This window comes from Clarias gariepinus, chromosome 20 (genome assembly GCF_024256425.1).
Source record: "Clarias gariepinus isolate MV-2021 ecotype Netherlands chromosome 20, CGAR_prim_01v2, whole genome shotgun sequence".
NCBI lineage: Eukaryota > Metazoa > Chordata > Actinopteri > Siluriformes > Clariidae > Clarias > Clarias gariepinus.
In genome coordinates, this window is record NC_071119.1 from 21,016,724 (window position 1) to 21,034,606 (window position 17,883).

At 34.9% G+C, this 17,883-nt stretch overlaps 1 protein-coding gene and 1 long non-coding RNA gene across 2 annotated transcripts; one reads left to right on the forward strand and one right to left on the reverse strand.

Annotated features, from left to right (window-relative positions):
• Positions 1–439: 439 nt before the first annotated feature.
• LOC128508832 (uncharacterized) lies at positions 440–6,364 on the reverse strand. The gene is made up of 4 exons (XR_008355962.1): positions 6,350–6,364; positions 3,783–3,915; positions 3,188–3,271; positions 440–2,272 (listed from the first exon to the last, which is right to left on the reverse strand). It is a non-coding gene; the product is annotated as an uncharacterized LOC128508832 (long non-coding RNA).
• A 2,805-nt stretch (positions 6,365–9,169) lies between these two features.
• LOC128508831 (caspase activity and apoptosis inhibitor 1) lies at positions 9,170–13,779 on the forward strand. The gene is made up of 6 exons (XM_053480306.1): positions 9,170–9,328; positions 9,576–9,770; positions 9,880–9,964; positions 11,019–11,085; positions 11,610–11,674; positions 12,817–13,779. Exons 1-6 carry the CDS (start codon positions 9,236–9,238, stop codon positions 13,221–13,223), a joined length of 912 nt encoding a protein of 303 aa, XP_053336281.1. The 5' UTR covers positions 9,170–9,235; the 3' UTR covers positions 13,224–13,779.
• Positions 13,780–17,883: the final 4,104 nt, after the last annotated feature.

Consider the following 17,883-nt stretch of genomic DNA (forward strand, 5'->3'; position numbering starts at 1 on the left):
TTATGTTATGAATGTCACATTAAATAGACAAAAACTTATGAGAGAATACAGGTTTTCTAGAAACTCTGTAAATTTAAAAGACAACTGCAGAAAGCAAAACATTCTTCTTGTGTCATGAAAGCGATTTAAATGAAAGATAACAATTTTTTGTTATTAAAAGAAAGAAAGAAAAACATTTTCCTTTGCATGGACTTGGTTGTACTGTTAATTGAGATACTGCTTAAATACTAGTTCAAGTAATGTTAATGTATATTTTAACTTTAAAAATTTCCTATTAAAACTGAACAAACTCACCAGCGGGTGATGTGAATGACTCTCATTCATGTTAGCAAATCTATGTCTCTGTATAGAGTGAAAACTGTTATCTCAGTCTCTACTTGAAATTTTGATGGTGAAAAGAATGCATAGGAATCACAAATGAAAGCACAGGACACAAGAAAATCATTTGAAATTTAATATACATATCTTATATGTGATACGATCGAGACCGACACAAAAAAATTTTAATCACACTGTAAGCATGCATTTTAAAACAGGTTTTAATCACTGCTGTGTCTGTATATCGGAAAGACTGCATGGCTAACGATGACAATCAAACTAATGCAGATTCCTTTCTGTTTTATAATGCACACTTCCCACACTTATCAGAACCAAACCAGCCAGTCTCTGATGATCCCATCACACTACCAAGTACAATACAGACAGCAATAGAACAAAGAATACAGTGTTTCCCTATATTTATAGGAATTTACTGAATTGAAAATAGTGGATACTTTCATCCCAAGTTTTCATTTAAGGCAGCTGAAAAAAGTTTTTTTAATACATTAAAATCAACTAATATAACTTTTATATTTGATTGAATTTTAACGTATTTAAAGTAGACAGTGGAAAATGTCCACATTGTCTGATAAAACATAAGGGTGATACACAGTGTGTGAGCACTCTTTTTTGTTTTGACAATATTTGTCCAACGTAAAATTGCATCAATAGATGCAATTTTGTATCAACACACTTCAGGAAAAGCAGAATAATATAATGTATATTGTATTAATATAATATTAATAATATTATCATATTAATATATAATAAAATATAGCAATAAATGTGGTATTAAAATTTTATATGTATACAAAATTTTTGGTCCACAGTGGAAAGTTTCTTTCTAATCTAATAAAACAATAATATGATTTGTGCATTAATAAAGCTACAGAAAATAAGAAAATGATGCTATTAGAAGTGATAGATATACACCATGTACAAGTGTTATCATGCAATCATGTGCATTTTTTTTACTTGTTATTAAGTGTGCTGACCATGATAGGTCAGTCAGTACCCGTTCACACACAGTGAACGTACAGTACTGTACTTAATGGTTATTAGCCTGTATTTGGCCACACTAGGCTTGTCTATTTTCCCGATGATTAATTTTCTTAATTTATATTGTGGAGGGAGTTGCTGATATTTGGAAAAATTGTACTCTTACTTCTTAAACTCCAGGGTTCTTACGGGGCTAGTGTGCATATGTAATAATTTTGAAAATTATCATTGGTATCAAATTCATTCCTTCATCAATGGAGAATATACAAGCCCATCTTTTTTTTTATACCTTGCTTTAACAAACAGGAAGGTATAATAACATAGTAGAATCTTGTAATCCCCCTATGTTTTCCATGGAGAATATACAAGCCCATCTTTTTTTATACCTTGCTTTACCTTGGAAAGGAACAGGAAGGTATAGTAACATGGTAGGGTCTTGTAAACCCCCCATGTTTGGGAGCAATGCATGTGAATTCACAAAGGTGACTTAATGTAGTCACTCTGTCTTTGCATTGCTCAAGTTTTCCATTAAGAATATACAAGCCCATTTTTTTTTATATCTTGCTGTACCTTGAAAAGGAACAGGAAGGTATAGTAACATGGTAGGGTCTTGTAAACCCCCTATGTTTGGGAGCAATGCATGTGCATTCACAAAGGTGACTTACAGTACAGTAGTCACTCTCTGTCTTTGCACTGCTCTAGCTACCATGATACTCGTGTCCTATTGTTCTGTCGCCTACCCTTGGAAGTAGACAACCCCCTCCCCCCACCCCACCCACAACATAAAAACATAAGGCACTGATGAAACAAAACAAAAAACATGAAACAAGTGTTACAGGATGATTAGGATCAAGTAAGAATGTAAGTATAGGTATAGTACAGGCTTCACAAACATCTTCATCTAACAATCATTGTCATCATCAGCATCTTCTTCTGCCTCCTCCACAGTCATAATCTGCAAAGTGACATTCGATAAGCTGAGCTAAGAATCCTTTAACTGATTATCAAATCTTTGCAAAAGTGAATATCTGTCCCATTTTGCATTAGGAGATAACGAACGTTATGTGCTAGTCTTTGTTTAGTTTTCTATTTTGGCCATATCTCCTGCCTTCCTCCTGTCAGTTTTTGTTGCAGAATGTGTTCAGCTGTTCCGTGTTTGGTTCATGATTAGTTTGTGTACTTGCATATTGGCGTATTAGTTATTATTTACTATATGTTCATTTTGAGCCTTATTTCTCTGTTTCTGTATCTGTGTTTTCTTCATTGTTTACACCTTGGTATGTTCGTGCTCAATCAAATTCTCCTTCTTTATTTTTTCATTTTAAGGCAATTGAAATCACAAAAACAAGACACAGACAGTGCACTGACATTTATTTTCCTGTTTCTATTTATTTATTTTTTTTTTTTTTTTTAACATAAGCACTGGATGTATCCTGATGAACACTGATTTCATTGGAAAAATGAATGGTTCATTTTCAGGTCCCAGTTTAACATAAACGCCTCTCAAAGATCTCTTGCAGCAACCATGGTTTTTAAAGCAGTTCTGTTTTACATCATCTTTGTGGACTTTTGTTTTATAAATTCTGACAATTCTGAGGATTGTCATTTGTTTACTTTCTGAATTTGATAGATTTTGTAAATGCACTTGTCAATACTGTTCTTGCAAGAACTATTCCAGAGCAGCTGACCTTCGTGAATTAAAATAATAACAGGTTCTGTTGTTATGGCTTAATTACATAATGCTGTATATGTTCATAGTTTTAAAATCTCCAGTATTTTTCTAAAATATAGAAAATAAATCACAAAACAAAAACACAGAACACAGTGTCCAAATTTGACTGGTATGTTATATGTTAGAAGAAAAGCTCACCACTTCTGAAGTTCTGGTTAAGACTTCACTTCCAATTAGTCTTGGAATCTACCAGAAAATAAAGGCTTTCAGGTAGAGCAGGTTCTTCAACATGAAAACAGATGCAAATCAGTTCTTTTATTCTCTGGAAACTCCCTTCATTTGTTTATTTAAAAAAAAAAAGCACCTTATTGCCTAGTTCATAGGCCTTGCCAGGTATTCACAATGCCGTAACATTCCTGTTTCAATATAGTATAGTTTTAAGATATAATTGTACATAAGAAGGGTCTTTTAGCTCATCCTGTATAAAGTTTTGTTTGTGCAATAAAATAGAAAACCCAACTCTCTAACTAGAGTGTTATTTATGTTGGGTCTCAGAGAATAAAAAAAAAAAATGCATAAAAATGGTCAATGGTAACAAAATATTTTTCTATGCATATTTTTGTCAAGTCTTTTTTCTAAGAATATAGCTCTTAAAATATTTTAAATATACTGGGCAAAAGAGCTGATTTCATTGCAGCTAAGAACAGATTATAAAACTCACGGTTTATGCTTGCAGGAAATAATAATAATAATAATAATAATAATAATAATAATAATAATAATAAAAACTTACCACTATTAAGTGCTGTGTTTTTACACCAAGCCTTGTGTCCTCCAAAATAAAGACAGATGTGTTTGTTCCTTTTATTCTCAACCACTGGAACCTCCCACATTACAGGGTGTTTTCCTACAGTACCCTTTTGTATCTGTTCAAGTGAAAGAAAAGTGAAACCAAAATATATTCTCATTAAATGTAGAATGTATTGCCTTTGTCTGTCACTTCATTACTTCTACTTAAAGTTCTGCCTAAAATAAACATTTAACAGTATATTCTTTTTTACATTGTGTAATGTGTCGTGCATCCATGTACAGTATAATGAAGCCATTCCCAGTTGCCTCAATCAAATATGTTTTAGCATCATACTGTGTTTAAAGTCTTCTGTATGTCAATCCTTTATTCAAAAGAAATTGAATCACCCAGTGAAAGTCCCAGTTTGACTTGAATGGCCCTTATAAAACATCGACTTTTCAGAATACAAGGCACTACTTTAAGCAACTTCAGCAAAATATTGTAAATGTAAAAGCAATAATAATAATATTTGAATCAAATGAAAACCTCACCACTCTGTAATTCTTATTGTGAATCTGTTTACAAAAAAAAAAAAGCCTTGTTTCGCACCAGAAGATTTCACCTAATACCCAGCAGTATTCCTGTTATTCTTTACCACTACAAACCACCCACATTCATTCTAAAAATAAAACTGGGATTATCAATATAAAAGCAACTTTTAAATGATGTATATAAATGGGTTTGTGTGTAAAAGGAAAGTGAACGGTTTCTTTTTAGCTTACACCTGTCCCACTTATTGCAATTAACTTACTTATTAACGTGTTCTGTAAGTCAATCTTGGGTCTTTGTCTGTAAGGTATCCAGTCTAACTTTTTTATAGCAGACCGAAACCAGACTTTTTAGGAATATAATGAGCCCCTACTGTTTGTTGAGCACCTCTGCAGCACTGTACATGCTGTATCATGCTTTATATTTTTCCTGGCAAATTAAAAAATGAGTGAATGTCAGTTTCATAGTCAGTCAGTTTTTGCCTTTTATAAGGATTTAATGAATGATCAGTTGAAAAACATTTATAATTACAACAACAACAACAAAAAAAACCACACAAAACAAAGATGGTATTTTATAAATAGTTGAATAATTTAAATCGTGTAAATAGGACTGACCTTTTACTGGCACTACTATGAAATGTGGCTGTTTTGCTGCAAAGGTATGTTAGTATCTTAGTTAATAGTTTTATATTTAACGTACCAAGCTATATTTATGGGTTTACGCTAAATCTTGGTCACAAACTTTTAATGTTTATTGACACCAGTCAAAGCAAGCAAAACATAAAGCAAGGAATGTTTTTCCCTTTATTTTTTATTCCTCTGAAAAGGCATGCATACAGTTGGCACATTAATACATCTTTGCTTACACCATCTGTGTTAAAACACATCATGAGTTTCGTGACTGCTTATTTATTTCAAACAGTGGATGCAATTTCAGTATAAAATATGATTGGGTTTTGCTCTGGAGTCTGCTGTATTTGTTAAGGTCCAGACGAAGGAGGAAAGCCAGACGTCTCGCTTTGAAATCCCCACACTGCCAGTGCTGACTGATGTGCTCCATTAACATAACATTTATAGCTTTACTCTAAAAGGTTACCATGATCCATTTATCATTTATCATATCCTTTTCCTGAGAGTGTGTGTTTCTGCATTGCAGCACTTTATGTGGATTTTAAGGGAGCACAAATTTAAGTAGCTGTTAAGGTAACATTTAGGCAAAATGGTGGAATTTGGTTCTTTGTTTAAACCCCTTGTGTTCACTTGTGCACACCCTACCTTTATTATACTCCACAGTATACAAACACATTCATACACTGTGATCTGTATCTAATTGTTACTGTATTGTGTATGACTGTTTAATATTATACATAGCATTTGGTCTCCTTTGTTTGTTTTTCACATAACTCTAGTGAGTTTTCTTGTTTCTGAGTTTGATTTTAGTTGTAAAATGAATCTTAGTCTTACACTACCTGCAGCTGCATCCTTTTTTATTGCCCCAATACTCTGCAATCATTGCATCATTTGATTCTTGTGTCCCTTTTTGTCCACATTCATCTTTTATTCACCTTCACATTTTTTCACAGCTCAATAGAAATATTATAGAAGTACTATAAAATTATAGCGTTTTTTTCCCCTCATTATAATGAATTATTTACATAATCTAGACCTTCAAATAAAGGTAATTTACACCCCTAAAATATTTGAAGTTGAAAAGTAATGAATGAGGCACTCATTATTCAAAATGTTCAACATTTTGAAAAGTGTTCAAAACAATCTACAACATAGCACATTTTTTTTTTTAGTCTGAGTGGTCAAAAGTTATTCATTATTTATAACATTTGTATAATACCTATGTGTCTTGCAATATTTTTTTAAACCTGTGTGTCTTGAAAAGTAGATTATGGTGCATTAACAGAAATAATGGGTTAATCTTCTAATTATTATTTGTTTTTATAGTAGCAGCTCATATGTACACAGTCTTCAGCTGATACAAGACATCTAAGACTAATAAAGACTCACTCATTGTCTTTACCACTTTATCCCGGTGGCAGGGGGCATGAAGCCTATTCCAGGAGACTTAGGGCGTGAGGTAGGGTACACCCTTGATGGGGTGCCGATCCATTGCAGGGCACACACTCACTACACTACACTACAGGCAATTCGAAAAAGTCAATTAGCCTAATCTCCATGACTTTTGACTGTGTGAGGAAACCCAGAGGAAACCCACCAAGCAGAGGGAGAACATGCAAACTCCACACACAGCCCCTGAGGCGAGAATCGAACCCCTGCAACAGTGCTAACAACTCGGCCACTGTGCCACCCAGGTTAATCCGCTCCAATCCGCTTTTAGTTTCTATAGTAACAGATTATACACACAGGCCTCAGTAGCTGTTATGTGATTTTATTTAATCCTAATAATTAACAAAAAATGTAAATTATATAACACAATATAAAATATATAATCATTTCTGTTTTTTTGTAAGTGTTTTTTTAAGTTGTCATAAATTACACCACATTTTTTTTTGTATGCACATTTATACAATTATGAACAAATTTACATTGTGGTAAACATCTGTCATAAACATTGTTGAATAAATTTCTTTTAAAACAACAACAAAACACATCAGAGATTCAAAGTTCCTATTCTCAGACTAATATACAAATTACAGTGATACTATGATGGGGTTCAGTTTAACACATTACTACATTTTTTATTACAAATTATTCTGGGTACAAACTCTCTTATTAAATCTACTCTTAGCCTCCGAGTGGCGCAGTGGTAAAGCGCTCGCCCTATCATCCGGAGATCGCTGGTTCGAACCCCGGGTGATGCTGTTTTCCTCTCACAGCCGGAGGCACAGAGAGCTGATTGGCCGAGCTCTCTCAGGGGGAGGGATGAGAGGTACTTATGCTCCCACATTAGTCACGGCTCTACAGCCAATCAGGGGCGTCTGTGAGCTCGTGCACACGGAAGGAGCGGCTAGCGCTTTCCTCCGAGTGTGTTACTCCGCCCCTAACGGTGCGTGAGCGAGCAGTTTGAAAAGATGCGGTCGGCTCGCGTCACGTGGTTCGGAGGAAACACGGGATAGCTTTCGTCCTCCCGACTGAGTGGTTGTAGTAGCCTTGATGTGTGTGGGAGCCTCCTAGTGACGGGGAGTAATTGGCCACGACTAGATTGGGGAGAAAATCGGGGAAAAAAGAATTGGACAGGACTAAATTTATAAAAAAATAAAATAAAAAAAATTAAATCTACTCTTCTAGCTAATCTAGCTTTACACTTTAGACGAGTCATCAGCAGTGTTGCCAACTCGTCAGTAAGAAAAGTAGCCATTGGCTGTCGTAGAAGTCGCTAGAAGTCGCTAGATGACGTCATCACGTAATTTGCATAATATACGCTGCACCTGCAAGTTATTTGCAAATTCAGAAACCGAAAGTAAGAGACAATTCTGTCATATGGCTTTCATAAAGTTACGTGACACTTATTTGAAGCTTGAAATATGGTAAGAATGTGTATTTGTAACATTTCGACTTTTATCTCATAACATTGAGTTTATGCTTGTAGATTTACATATTTTTTTATTTTTAACGTGGCACTAAAGCTCCATCGCACCGTCATAGTTTTTATACATAGATATATAAATATATATTACTATATAGATCACCATTTTTTAATATTTAGCAGATGTTTTTATCCAAAGGGACTTATAAATGAGGACATTTAAAGGAATTAAAATCAACAAAAGAGCAAAGACATGCAAATGCTATGCCATGTCTCAGTTAGCTTATACACAGTGTGTACAAATGCTGATGATGGAATAGAAAAAGAATAATACATGCTTATGGTAGGCCTCTGTTTTTATTTTTTTAATATATATAATAGCCTAAATAAAATAAAAAATATAGTAAACAAAAAGAACAGGAAAGCTAGTGTTACTGGTTAACATTAGTTTAGTTTTTTTAATGTCACAATTCCTGCCCTCCTTCTTTACCTGGGCTTGGGACCGGCAAAAGTGACCCAAATGAGACACTTTGGCAGAGTTTTTTTTTTTTATCTTTATAATCCACTTAGAACCTTAAAACATGAACAGTTTAACCATAACATTGTAACATTTTTTTAAATATCATCTACATGAACAATTTCACAGAGTAGTACAAATTTTTTTGTTTTTTCCAGACCCCCCTCAACACTAACACTAGTTAACACTGGGGGGGCTCCTGCGAGAGGACAGGCCTGTCTGTGAGTGCTTTGGGACGGGGGAGGGGCCGGCGGCGGCAGCTGCTGTGGCAAGTTGAGAAGAGTCAGTACAGACACATCAGAGTCTCCAAAAGTCTCCAGTAACACAAGAAAAAGTCGCCAGATTTGTCGCTAGTCGCTTTTTAAAAAAAATGTCGCTAGAGGGATTTGAAAAGTCGCTAAATATAGCGACAAAGTCGCTAAGTTGGCAACACTGGTCATCAGGCTAAGCTCGCCAAAACCAATATGGCGGACACTTTGGCGTATCAAGCCTCCATGTTTTATTATTATTATTTTTAATATATATATATACATTAATTTACATGACAGGGCAATATTATTTAAATCCACAATTATAGAATGTACACATTTGAAGCAGGGCATTAATAAATGCCAGTGGACATGAATGAGTTTAATAATGTGTGAAAAAATATTTTACAAATCTAAATACATCATGTGAAGGAAAAGAAAAACTATCTAGCTGTTTTCAGGATGGTCTTTCATACACACTGGCTGTGGGAGACAAAACCATTTGTATCAAGCCTCCATGTCTCTGCTCATAGCAATAGCTGCGACGTCACAGTGAGGTCATCAACATGCGCCAAAACCGGCGCGCGCTGTGAAAATGGCTGTGTCTGTATTATAAATATAGCGTTAAAAACGTGAAGAGAATGAAAACGGCGAAAGACAAGAAAAGAAAGCACTCTCGCAGGGGGTCGGCTGATGGAGCCAGAAAAAGGAGAAGCACAGAATCCAGCGTGGAGGTTCGAGATTTATTTCATTTAGGAATACAGATAAATATAGATATAGATAGTTATGCTAATGCTAATACAGACAACCATTCATTACTGTTACAGTTGTTTCAAGTAACTTATTTATAAACCAACATCTGTCCTGTCAGTTGTGTTATACTCGCTACTGAATGTTTGAAATGTCCTTCTGGATCAATAAATATCTACCTGTCTATCTCTCTATCATTCTGTCTGTCTATTTGTCATTTGAATCTTAAAGGATCCTAAGGAGGAGGTGAATCACGTGCTGGAGGTTCAGGAAGAGCCAAGCGACATGGAGGAAGGTGCGCTGGACCTGAGCGTGCCTTTCAAACCCATCAGCGATTACGTGAACGACAGACAGGAGATGCTCGAGCAGTGCTTCCACGTCCTCGGCCAAGACAAGCTGAAAAAGATGCTGCCGGTCGAGCTGAAGGTTTCCATGTCTCAACATTCTTTCCACATGTCTTCATCATGTAACATCTTTGTCTCTTCATGTGGACATTCCTGACCTTAGATTGTGTGTTGTTCTGATATCTCTGTAGGACTGCACGTTCACCGAGATCAAGGCTCTCTGCTGGGATCAACTGCAGCAGCTGTCCGAGAACAATCTGCTCCAGATACTGGAGGGTTAATCACGTTTACCTTGTTTTTACTTTTTCATGCAGTTTTCTGGTCACATTTATGGCACAAATCCTTTCAATTTTCTATTGATCTTGTTATTAGTCTTAGGAATCACTAGGAAACCAGCCGATATGCTATCACGATACCTAGATGCTGATTTGATTTGTACTGTGATTCGACATGTATCATGATTTTATAAATACCTCGCATTGATATTACATTTTGCATATTTCGTTCCCTCCAAAAAACCCAAAAACTTATATAAGTTACTCCTACCACAGGGCATGCTGTGGTGCCTGCCATTGTGTGAATTAGTAGTTTAGCGTACCACCTGCAGGATTACAGAAGAACAGCCATGTTTACCACTAAAAAAAAAAAACATTAAAAGTAAATAAATACATATTTGGAGTCATATAAGTGAAAAAATGTTTCAATACTCACCTGAATCAATCTCCCCTTTCTCTACTATTTAATTACCTAACGATAGCAATACAGTGCTTTAGTTTTTAGTCTGTCCAGTTTGCTTATTTAATTATCTGTCCTCTCTGTGTAACTTTCTTGCTATTGACACCATCACATACATCAGGTCATCGGCTTGCCAAGCTGTCATTACTGATAGCCATTTCATTCTATGACACAATCCAATATTTGCGTCAACATTGATTCCCCTAATTTCCAATTTCCCATTAATATAAAATGAAATGATGCAGAGTAAGAATGGAAACATGCTTGTTTTTACAGAAAAAGTCATCGTAATCACAATTGTAACCATGACAGCAATGCTACAGTTAACTACCAACTTCTCACAAGGGCAACAAAAGTACAACCCCAATTAGCAAATAAGCACCAGGGTCACTAGGAATTTCTTCCAATGATATTTACGTCATAGATCTCTAGGGCTTAAGGAAGCTGATGTTATGCTGGTGTAGAATCTGAAATGCCGTTGAAAAGGAAATGTTATTCACAGCTAATGATTTTTAAAAAGTTATATTGGATTGTTTATATACACAGTGTATATGCGCCTGTAATTTGATCTTTGTCATCTCTTTCACTTTGGAAGGTAAAGAGGTGACGGCTAACGCAGAAACTGAGGAAAAAGATATTAAAAGAACTTCAGTGGACAGTCAGTAAGTCATATGTCCAGGAATTCCTACCTTTCATTATACATTAACGTTATTACCTTTAGTATCTTTATTATTAATACTTGATGTATTAACAAATCATTCAATGAATCATGCTTGTTATGTATAGCCACAGATCACTGGATATTCTGGACTTTTGAGAAGTCTAGCATTTTAAGGCATCTGGTCTATACAGATTTCCGTTTTCATTTAGTTTGAATTTGCTCCTCCTTCCCTAAAAACACCAGTACTGTAATGTAAAAAAGGAAAACGACTTGAACCATCACTCTGATACTTTGAATTGTGCTTCCATTACATGTCACGCTCTGCTATAATCACTAGGGTGTGTGACTGTAATTTGTCCTGCTTGGAAAACTCTGACCCAAAGGCAAACCTCGTTTAATTATAGATCGTGACAGCTTTGTCTCCCTCTAGTGGGTAAATGGCATTAATACACATGTAAATAAACATGCAGTAGTTATAAGTCTCTGATTTTAATTTTTTTCTTTTTTTTTTTATGTGACATTTAGGCAGGACAATAATGTGGATTCCACATCATCTATGAAAGAGTCTGCTGAAAGAGAAGATAAGCAAGGTAATTTTGGAACAACAACAAAAAAACTGTATATCCAGCTATTTTTCGTACGTCGCTAACTCAGTTAGCTGGATTTGATTGTTGTGGATTTGTCCTGATCTTGGATTGTTTCGTTCTTCGATGCGATTCTCCAATTTGCTGTCATAGCAACATGTCCGTAAGCTTGAACCTGCTCTGGAGCAGGTTTATTTCATGTAAACAGGATTTAGGCTGCGCTCCTGGTGGGTTATGATTCGTTGAAATGGCGAGGTGACATCTGATTGGTTAAAGAGCAGGATTGACCCTTTGTATTATACTTTTTTCCCTCACTCACGTGGGGGAGAAAAGTATATGCCCTCCTTCCATGGACCCCCCCCCCCCACATAATCGCTATCAAATATTATATTAGAACATAAATTCATAGGTTTATTATTATCAAATATGATATTACTATTATAATAAACCCTAGGCACGAGACAGCCATCAAGACCATTAATACAAATTCTTGTATAGGGTTTATTTTGTAACAAGTTTATTTTTCAGGGGTTTTTAAGAATATGCAAATAAATATTTATATATAATAAAAATAAATATTTTTTATAATGAAAAATTGGACGAAACTAATTTTATTATAAAATAAGCAATATAAAAGTACACATGTTGTATTTGAAATAAATATTAATATTTCTATTTTTCCATATACAGTACAACATATTTATTTTCATATTGTTATTTTATTTAATTGTTTCATGTAATTTGTAAACCATTAACCTATGAAGTTATGTTCTAATATAATATTTGATAGCGATTATGTTGGGGGGCAATCCGTGGCAGGGGGGGCATTTCAGCGCATAACGCGTGTTACAAAAAAAAAAAATTGCACAATAATCCTAGACAACTCAATCCAGCTATACTAATCATCAACAACATGTGTGCTCGAACCAACTTCGAACCAACTTAGCCAGATCGTAATTAGCACGATGTGTCAACTCATCTCGGATGTGTCAAGCGACGTACGAAGAACGGACCCTAGGTCTACAAAATGTTATGTAAAAATATATCTGTTGGATTATAGCATTTTATTTCTTCAGCCTGAAAAAAAGTGTGGTTTTAATATTTAAGAAACCAGAGTAGCTAACTTTTCACTCTGTTTGCATGCACAGGTTTATCCGGAGAGGAGAGCGACGTTCTAAGCATTAACGCTGACATAAATGACAGTGACATCGAAGGCCACGAAGACCCCAAACCTCAAGAAGTGGAAGTCCCCGCTCCTACAGTGATGCCCCAGCACCACCAAGCCCCACCTCCTGAACCGGACCTCCAATCAGACGAGCCAAAGCTGGAGCTTCAGCGTGACATCGACAAGAGCGTCAGCGAGATCCTTGCTTTAAGTAATCAGGGTAATGACGAGGCAGAGCTTGAGCTGTGTTCGCAGCCGGTTGCTATGGAAGAGGCTCCTGCATCACTTCCTGTTGCAGCACCATCAGCACAGCAGCTGGCACTTCTGGAATTAGAGATGAGAGCGAGAGCCATCAAAGCTTTAATGAAGGCCCAGGAGGTGAAGAAATAAACTTTGCTTGCCGTCAGGTCTAAAGCCATATTGGCTTCTGTAATTTTGTCCAATGAACATAGGCAGCCATATTGGCTTTTTTTGTTGCTGTTGCTTAATTTTTGTTTTGAGTACTGGTATAATAGACGCTTTTTATTTTAGAAAACAGACACTTTTGTTTGAGTGAACTGTCTCTCACCTTGACCCGTCTTAAATAAACACAACGTTGATTCAAAATGTGTCAGGTTCTTAGTTGTTTGACGTATTTATTATTATTATTATTATTATTATTATTTATTTATTAATATAAACAGCACGTTTTATTGTATTTTAAACATACACACTTATAGTAAGAATTTAATAGTTGGACAGTTCTGCTGGCTACTACTAGTTTAGGTAGTGATTAGTCTGGTGCCTTTATTGGCCACTAGAGGTCATTGTTTAACAGATTTTCCTGTATTGGCCACTAAAGTGTTATTGTACTGTATTTCCATTTACTAGTATCCTTTCATTGAATTTCTATTGTCAACAGAAGTCTAGCTGTAGTAGCACAAAATAAATTTTGTCATAAAGGCTGTATTTGAGTGTGTTATAATGTATTTTTTTTTATAATCTTATTTATATTTTATTTAGGGCTTCATGATTCTTGGACAAATGTGAATCACTTTTTTTTTTCCCCTATATGGGAATTGAGATCACAAATCCCTCACATGATGATTGTATTTATTTATTTATTTATTGCCAAAATCTTTATTGCACTCAGGTTAAAAAAGTATTAATCACTTCTCATTTTCGAACCTTAACGTTATATTTTTGGACAGCTTTAAAATTATTTAATGATAATAAATAAAAAGCACCAGTACTTTTTGGACACGTGGCCAACTACAGTATTTCATCATTGCATGCATTAGTTAATATAATTATTACTTTTATCAGCATAAGATAAATGTCACAATGTTGGGTAGATTAAAATTAAGTCTTAATTTTACAGCATAGCATTTATATGTTTTCATTGGTTTATTGCTATTCCTAACACACTTTTAGGTTTCTTCTGATTTGATTTTGATGAGTCCATGTGTAACAGCTAGAATCAAATCAGCAGGTTAAATTAATTGATATAGCAAGATAGAGTATATCCCAATTAGAATTGCATGTGTGTGTGCATGATTATGCAAGATATTTACCAAATACTGATAAAATTCATAATATAAACACATGCGATAATAAATAACATTGTAACTGCAAAATGCATTGACACATCCTCATTGAGGGGACAGACAGCATTGGAAGTAGCCAATCAAAAACAGGTGATCAGAATGTAGGTTCCTCCAACTTATGATTGGCTGGGTTGTCAGTCTTTTAGCCTCTAATTGAATTAAGCAAGGACAGCGATGAACACATGCAGGAAAGATAGTGGATATACAGTTTGTCAGTGTAAATACAATTTGATGGAGAAAAATCTGAATGTAAAACAAATTTCGGCATGAACGTGATGGCATACTACTCCAAATCTTGACTAGTCTGTTTATTTAGTTCTGCTTCATTGTTACACATCATATGAGTGACAGTGGAATGCCATAAATGAGGAACTGATATAACTTCTGGGATTATTGTCAAGTAAATAAGTGAACATGATCTGAATGCAGGAAAATACATGCAAATGAATTGCCGTCATTCAGAAATGAGATTTGAATGAATGTCTGAATCAAGATTTTTTATTTTTTTTTGCTTAATCAGGGATCCCCACTTCAATGTGTCCATACATACGCTGGTTTAAAAGGCTTCACATTTTGATCAAGGTGCATGCAGAGATACTGTGAATTTCAGCGGTTACATTGTAACTGAACAGCAGGAAGGTAACTAGACAGAATCCATGGAAAAGTGGAGTGACAACATCAAAACATCCCACTTTACCAAAACTCTCTATGCGTGTAAACCTACTTGATATGTGCCTTTATCTTTTTGGGTCTAGGTACCAATAAAAAACCTGCACCTTATAATTGAAACTTTCTAAAATTAACATTTGGGTAGCACTTCCAGCGCTTCTGTTACTTATGATCCTGCTACTTTAACTTCCGGTTAAAATACTTTAAGGTGCAGTACTCAATATTGAATTTTTAGTGCTAGTATTGATTTTATTTTACTACAGAAGGTGTTGGAAAATATGCAAAAATTATTTTAAATTTAGTGATTATTTGAGAAAATTGAATTGCACTGAACGGGATGTAATCACAGTTTTGTTTGGAAATAGGGTGTGCTCAACAACAATTAAATTGGATTAAACTATATTTAAATCTACCTTTTTAAACTATTCTTTACAGACTCCCTTATGCAAATTAGTAGAATCCCATTGTACGCATACTACTGTATTAACAACATGATCATATATATATATATATATAAGCCCTTGAATAATATTCCTAAGCCTATGGTCGTCCCTGTCACTTGTGCACCTTTTCTACAATACTTTTCTCTTCCAATCACTTTCCATGAATATGCTTCGAAACAAGCACTCTGAAAGCCTGGCGTTCGTTTAGAAATGACCTTCTATGGCTTACCCTTCTTGTGCATGGGCTAGATGATAATATATTTAAAAAATTATGTCCGCAGTATTCAAAATTATTAAGTTGTGTGTACTGAAGCAAACTGAAAGATGCACAATATTTGCACTGCATGAATAATAATTAAATTTAACAGGAAAAGAGATATTCCAATAATTTGAGGTAACTTTTTTTTTTTTTTTTTTTACTGTTCATGAGCTGTAAATTGTAATCATCAAAATTGATGAATTAATTTTTAGGTAAATAAAAAAAATGTATACTATTATTTGTTTAAGAAGCATTGTATTTGTATAACTCCAGAAAAATAAGAAAATAAATATAAGAAACAATCATAGTGGCAGGTATACAGTAGTAAGGCACATACATTTGTTAAGCAAGTTCTCTAATAATCATAAATATATATATTTTTATATATGATATATAATATATATTTTTACATTAACTCTATGTTCCTGTTTTTTAATAAACTCCTTTTGACTTTCACCGTACTTGAACCCTGTGTTGAGCAGTCAGTAAAACTTGTTGCAAAAGCTGAACGTTAAATATCTGACATTTGGCATGAACATATAAAACTGAATTAAAAGCTCAAAGGAAATAAGGTAAAGGAAATAATGTGTGTTACTGGTTATACACCCCTATGTTTAAACAATTCCATGTTAATTTCTCTACTTGTGTCTAACCCTGGCTTTTAACTCCCACTACTGATTGAAGTCTAAATATTGGTGGTAAATAAAAAAAATATTTAGTTTGCCAGAACCTAATGTAGCTATAAGCATTTAGATGTCACACTTTCTCCTTGTTTTTCTTGTGAAAGATCTGTCCATCTGGCTCGGTCCTCCAGGTCATGGAAGTGTTCTGCAACATGCCGTTTTCGTCTATTTTCTGCTGGATCTGAAAAACAGATACATGATTTAGTTCTGAAGAGTAGCTGAAGCATTTCTGAATGAGGCAAAAAAGACAAGCAAGGTTGAGCTTATCATGGTGTTATAACACATATTTTAATAAAATTTAAAAGATTATTTTACTCACTAGATCTACAATGGACTGCAGTGGAGGATCAAAAACACTTTCAGTAGACTTCACCTGCAGTTTCAATATCTGACCCCTCATTGGTGAGTCTGTGGAAGTCATGCACACAAAAACACATTTAGTTAAAGTATTTCCTTTTAATGTCCCTATAATGTAATAATTCTTTTCTCTTAAGAAAAACTACAGTATTATTTTCACATCTTTTTGTAGTGCAAGATTGAAGTTTTAGTAGACAATTAATTAATTAATTATATTCTAAATAAAGACTCATCTTTTCTCCTCCACTCATGCTTTTATTTACTTATGAACCGTGAGCTAATTTGTGGCGTTCAAATATTTTCAATGAGCCCGCATCTAATATCCAACCCATCTTTAGCTCAAAGAACATTAAATAGACTTATCATTATCACACTCATCATCTATACTGCTTTATGTTGTATACAGTGATGGGGTGGGAATGCAGCCTATCCCAGGAGACTTAGGGCACAAGGCAGGTTACACCCTGAAGAGGGTGCCAATCCATCACAAGGAACACACACATACACACACAAACACGCTCCAAATCCAGTCCTGAATGGTCAGTGTCCAACACAGTTTCGTGATTCTTCTTCTCAAACACAGCTGAATTAATTAATCTGTTAATTACTCGGTTCAGTGGGTTTAGGTGTTGGTGAATTACAAACTGTGCTGGTCACTGGCCCTCCAGGACTGGATTTGGAGACCCCTGCACTAAGCCACCATAGCCCTCATTTTTAAGTTCATTGCAATCTGCAACAAAGAATCTGTTAATAGGGAGATTATTATTATTATTATTATTATTATTATTATTATTAACAGACTTTTTAACTTTTTGAGAAAGAAATAATGATAATTTGGTATTATTCATAAAAATAAATGCTTACTGGTGTAACAGAAGAAGCTGCGCAGGTTGTTGCAGCTTTCATCACTGAACAGTCCACCTTTAAGAGATGCACAGTTCGCACGACCTCCATAGTTATTGGGTTTTGCTGAAGCCCACGGAAGATTTGAAGCATTCATTCCATTTGCCCACTTCCAAGTGTCTCTATATAACCCAATCCAGGAATCACCCT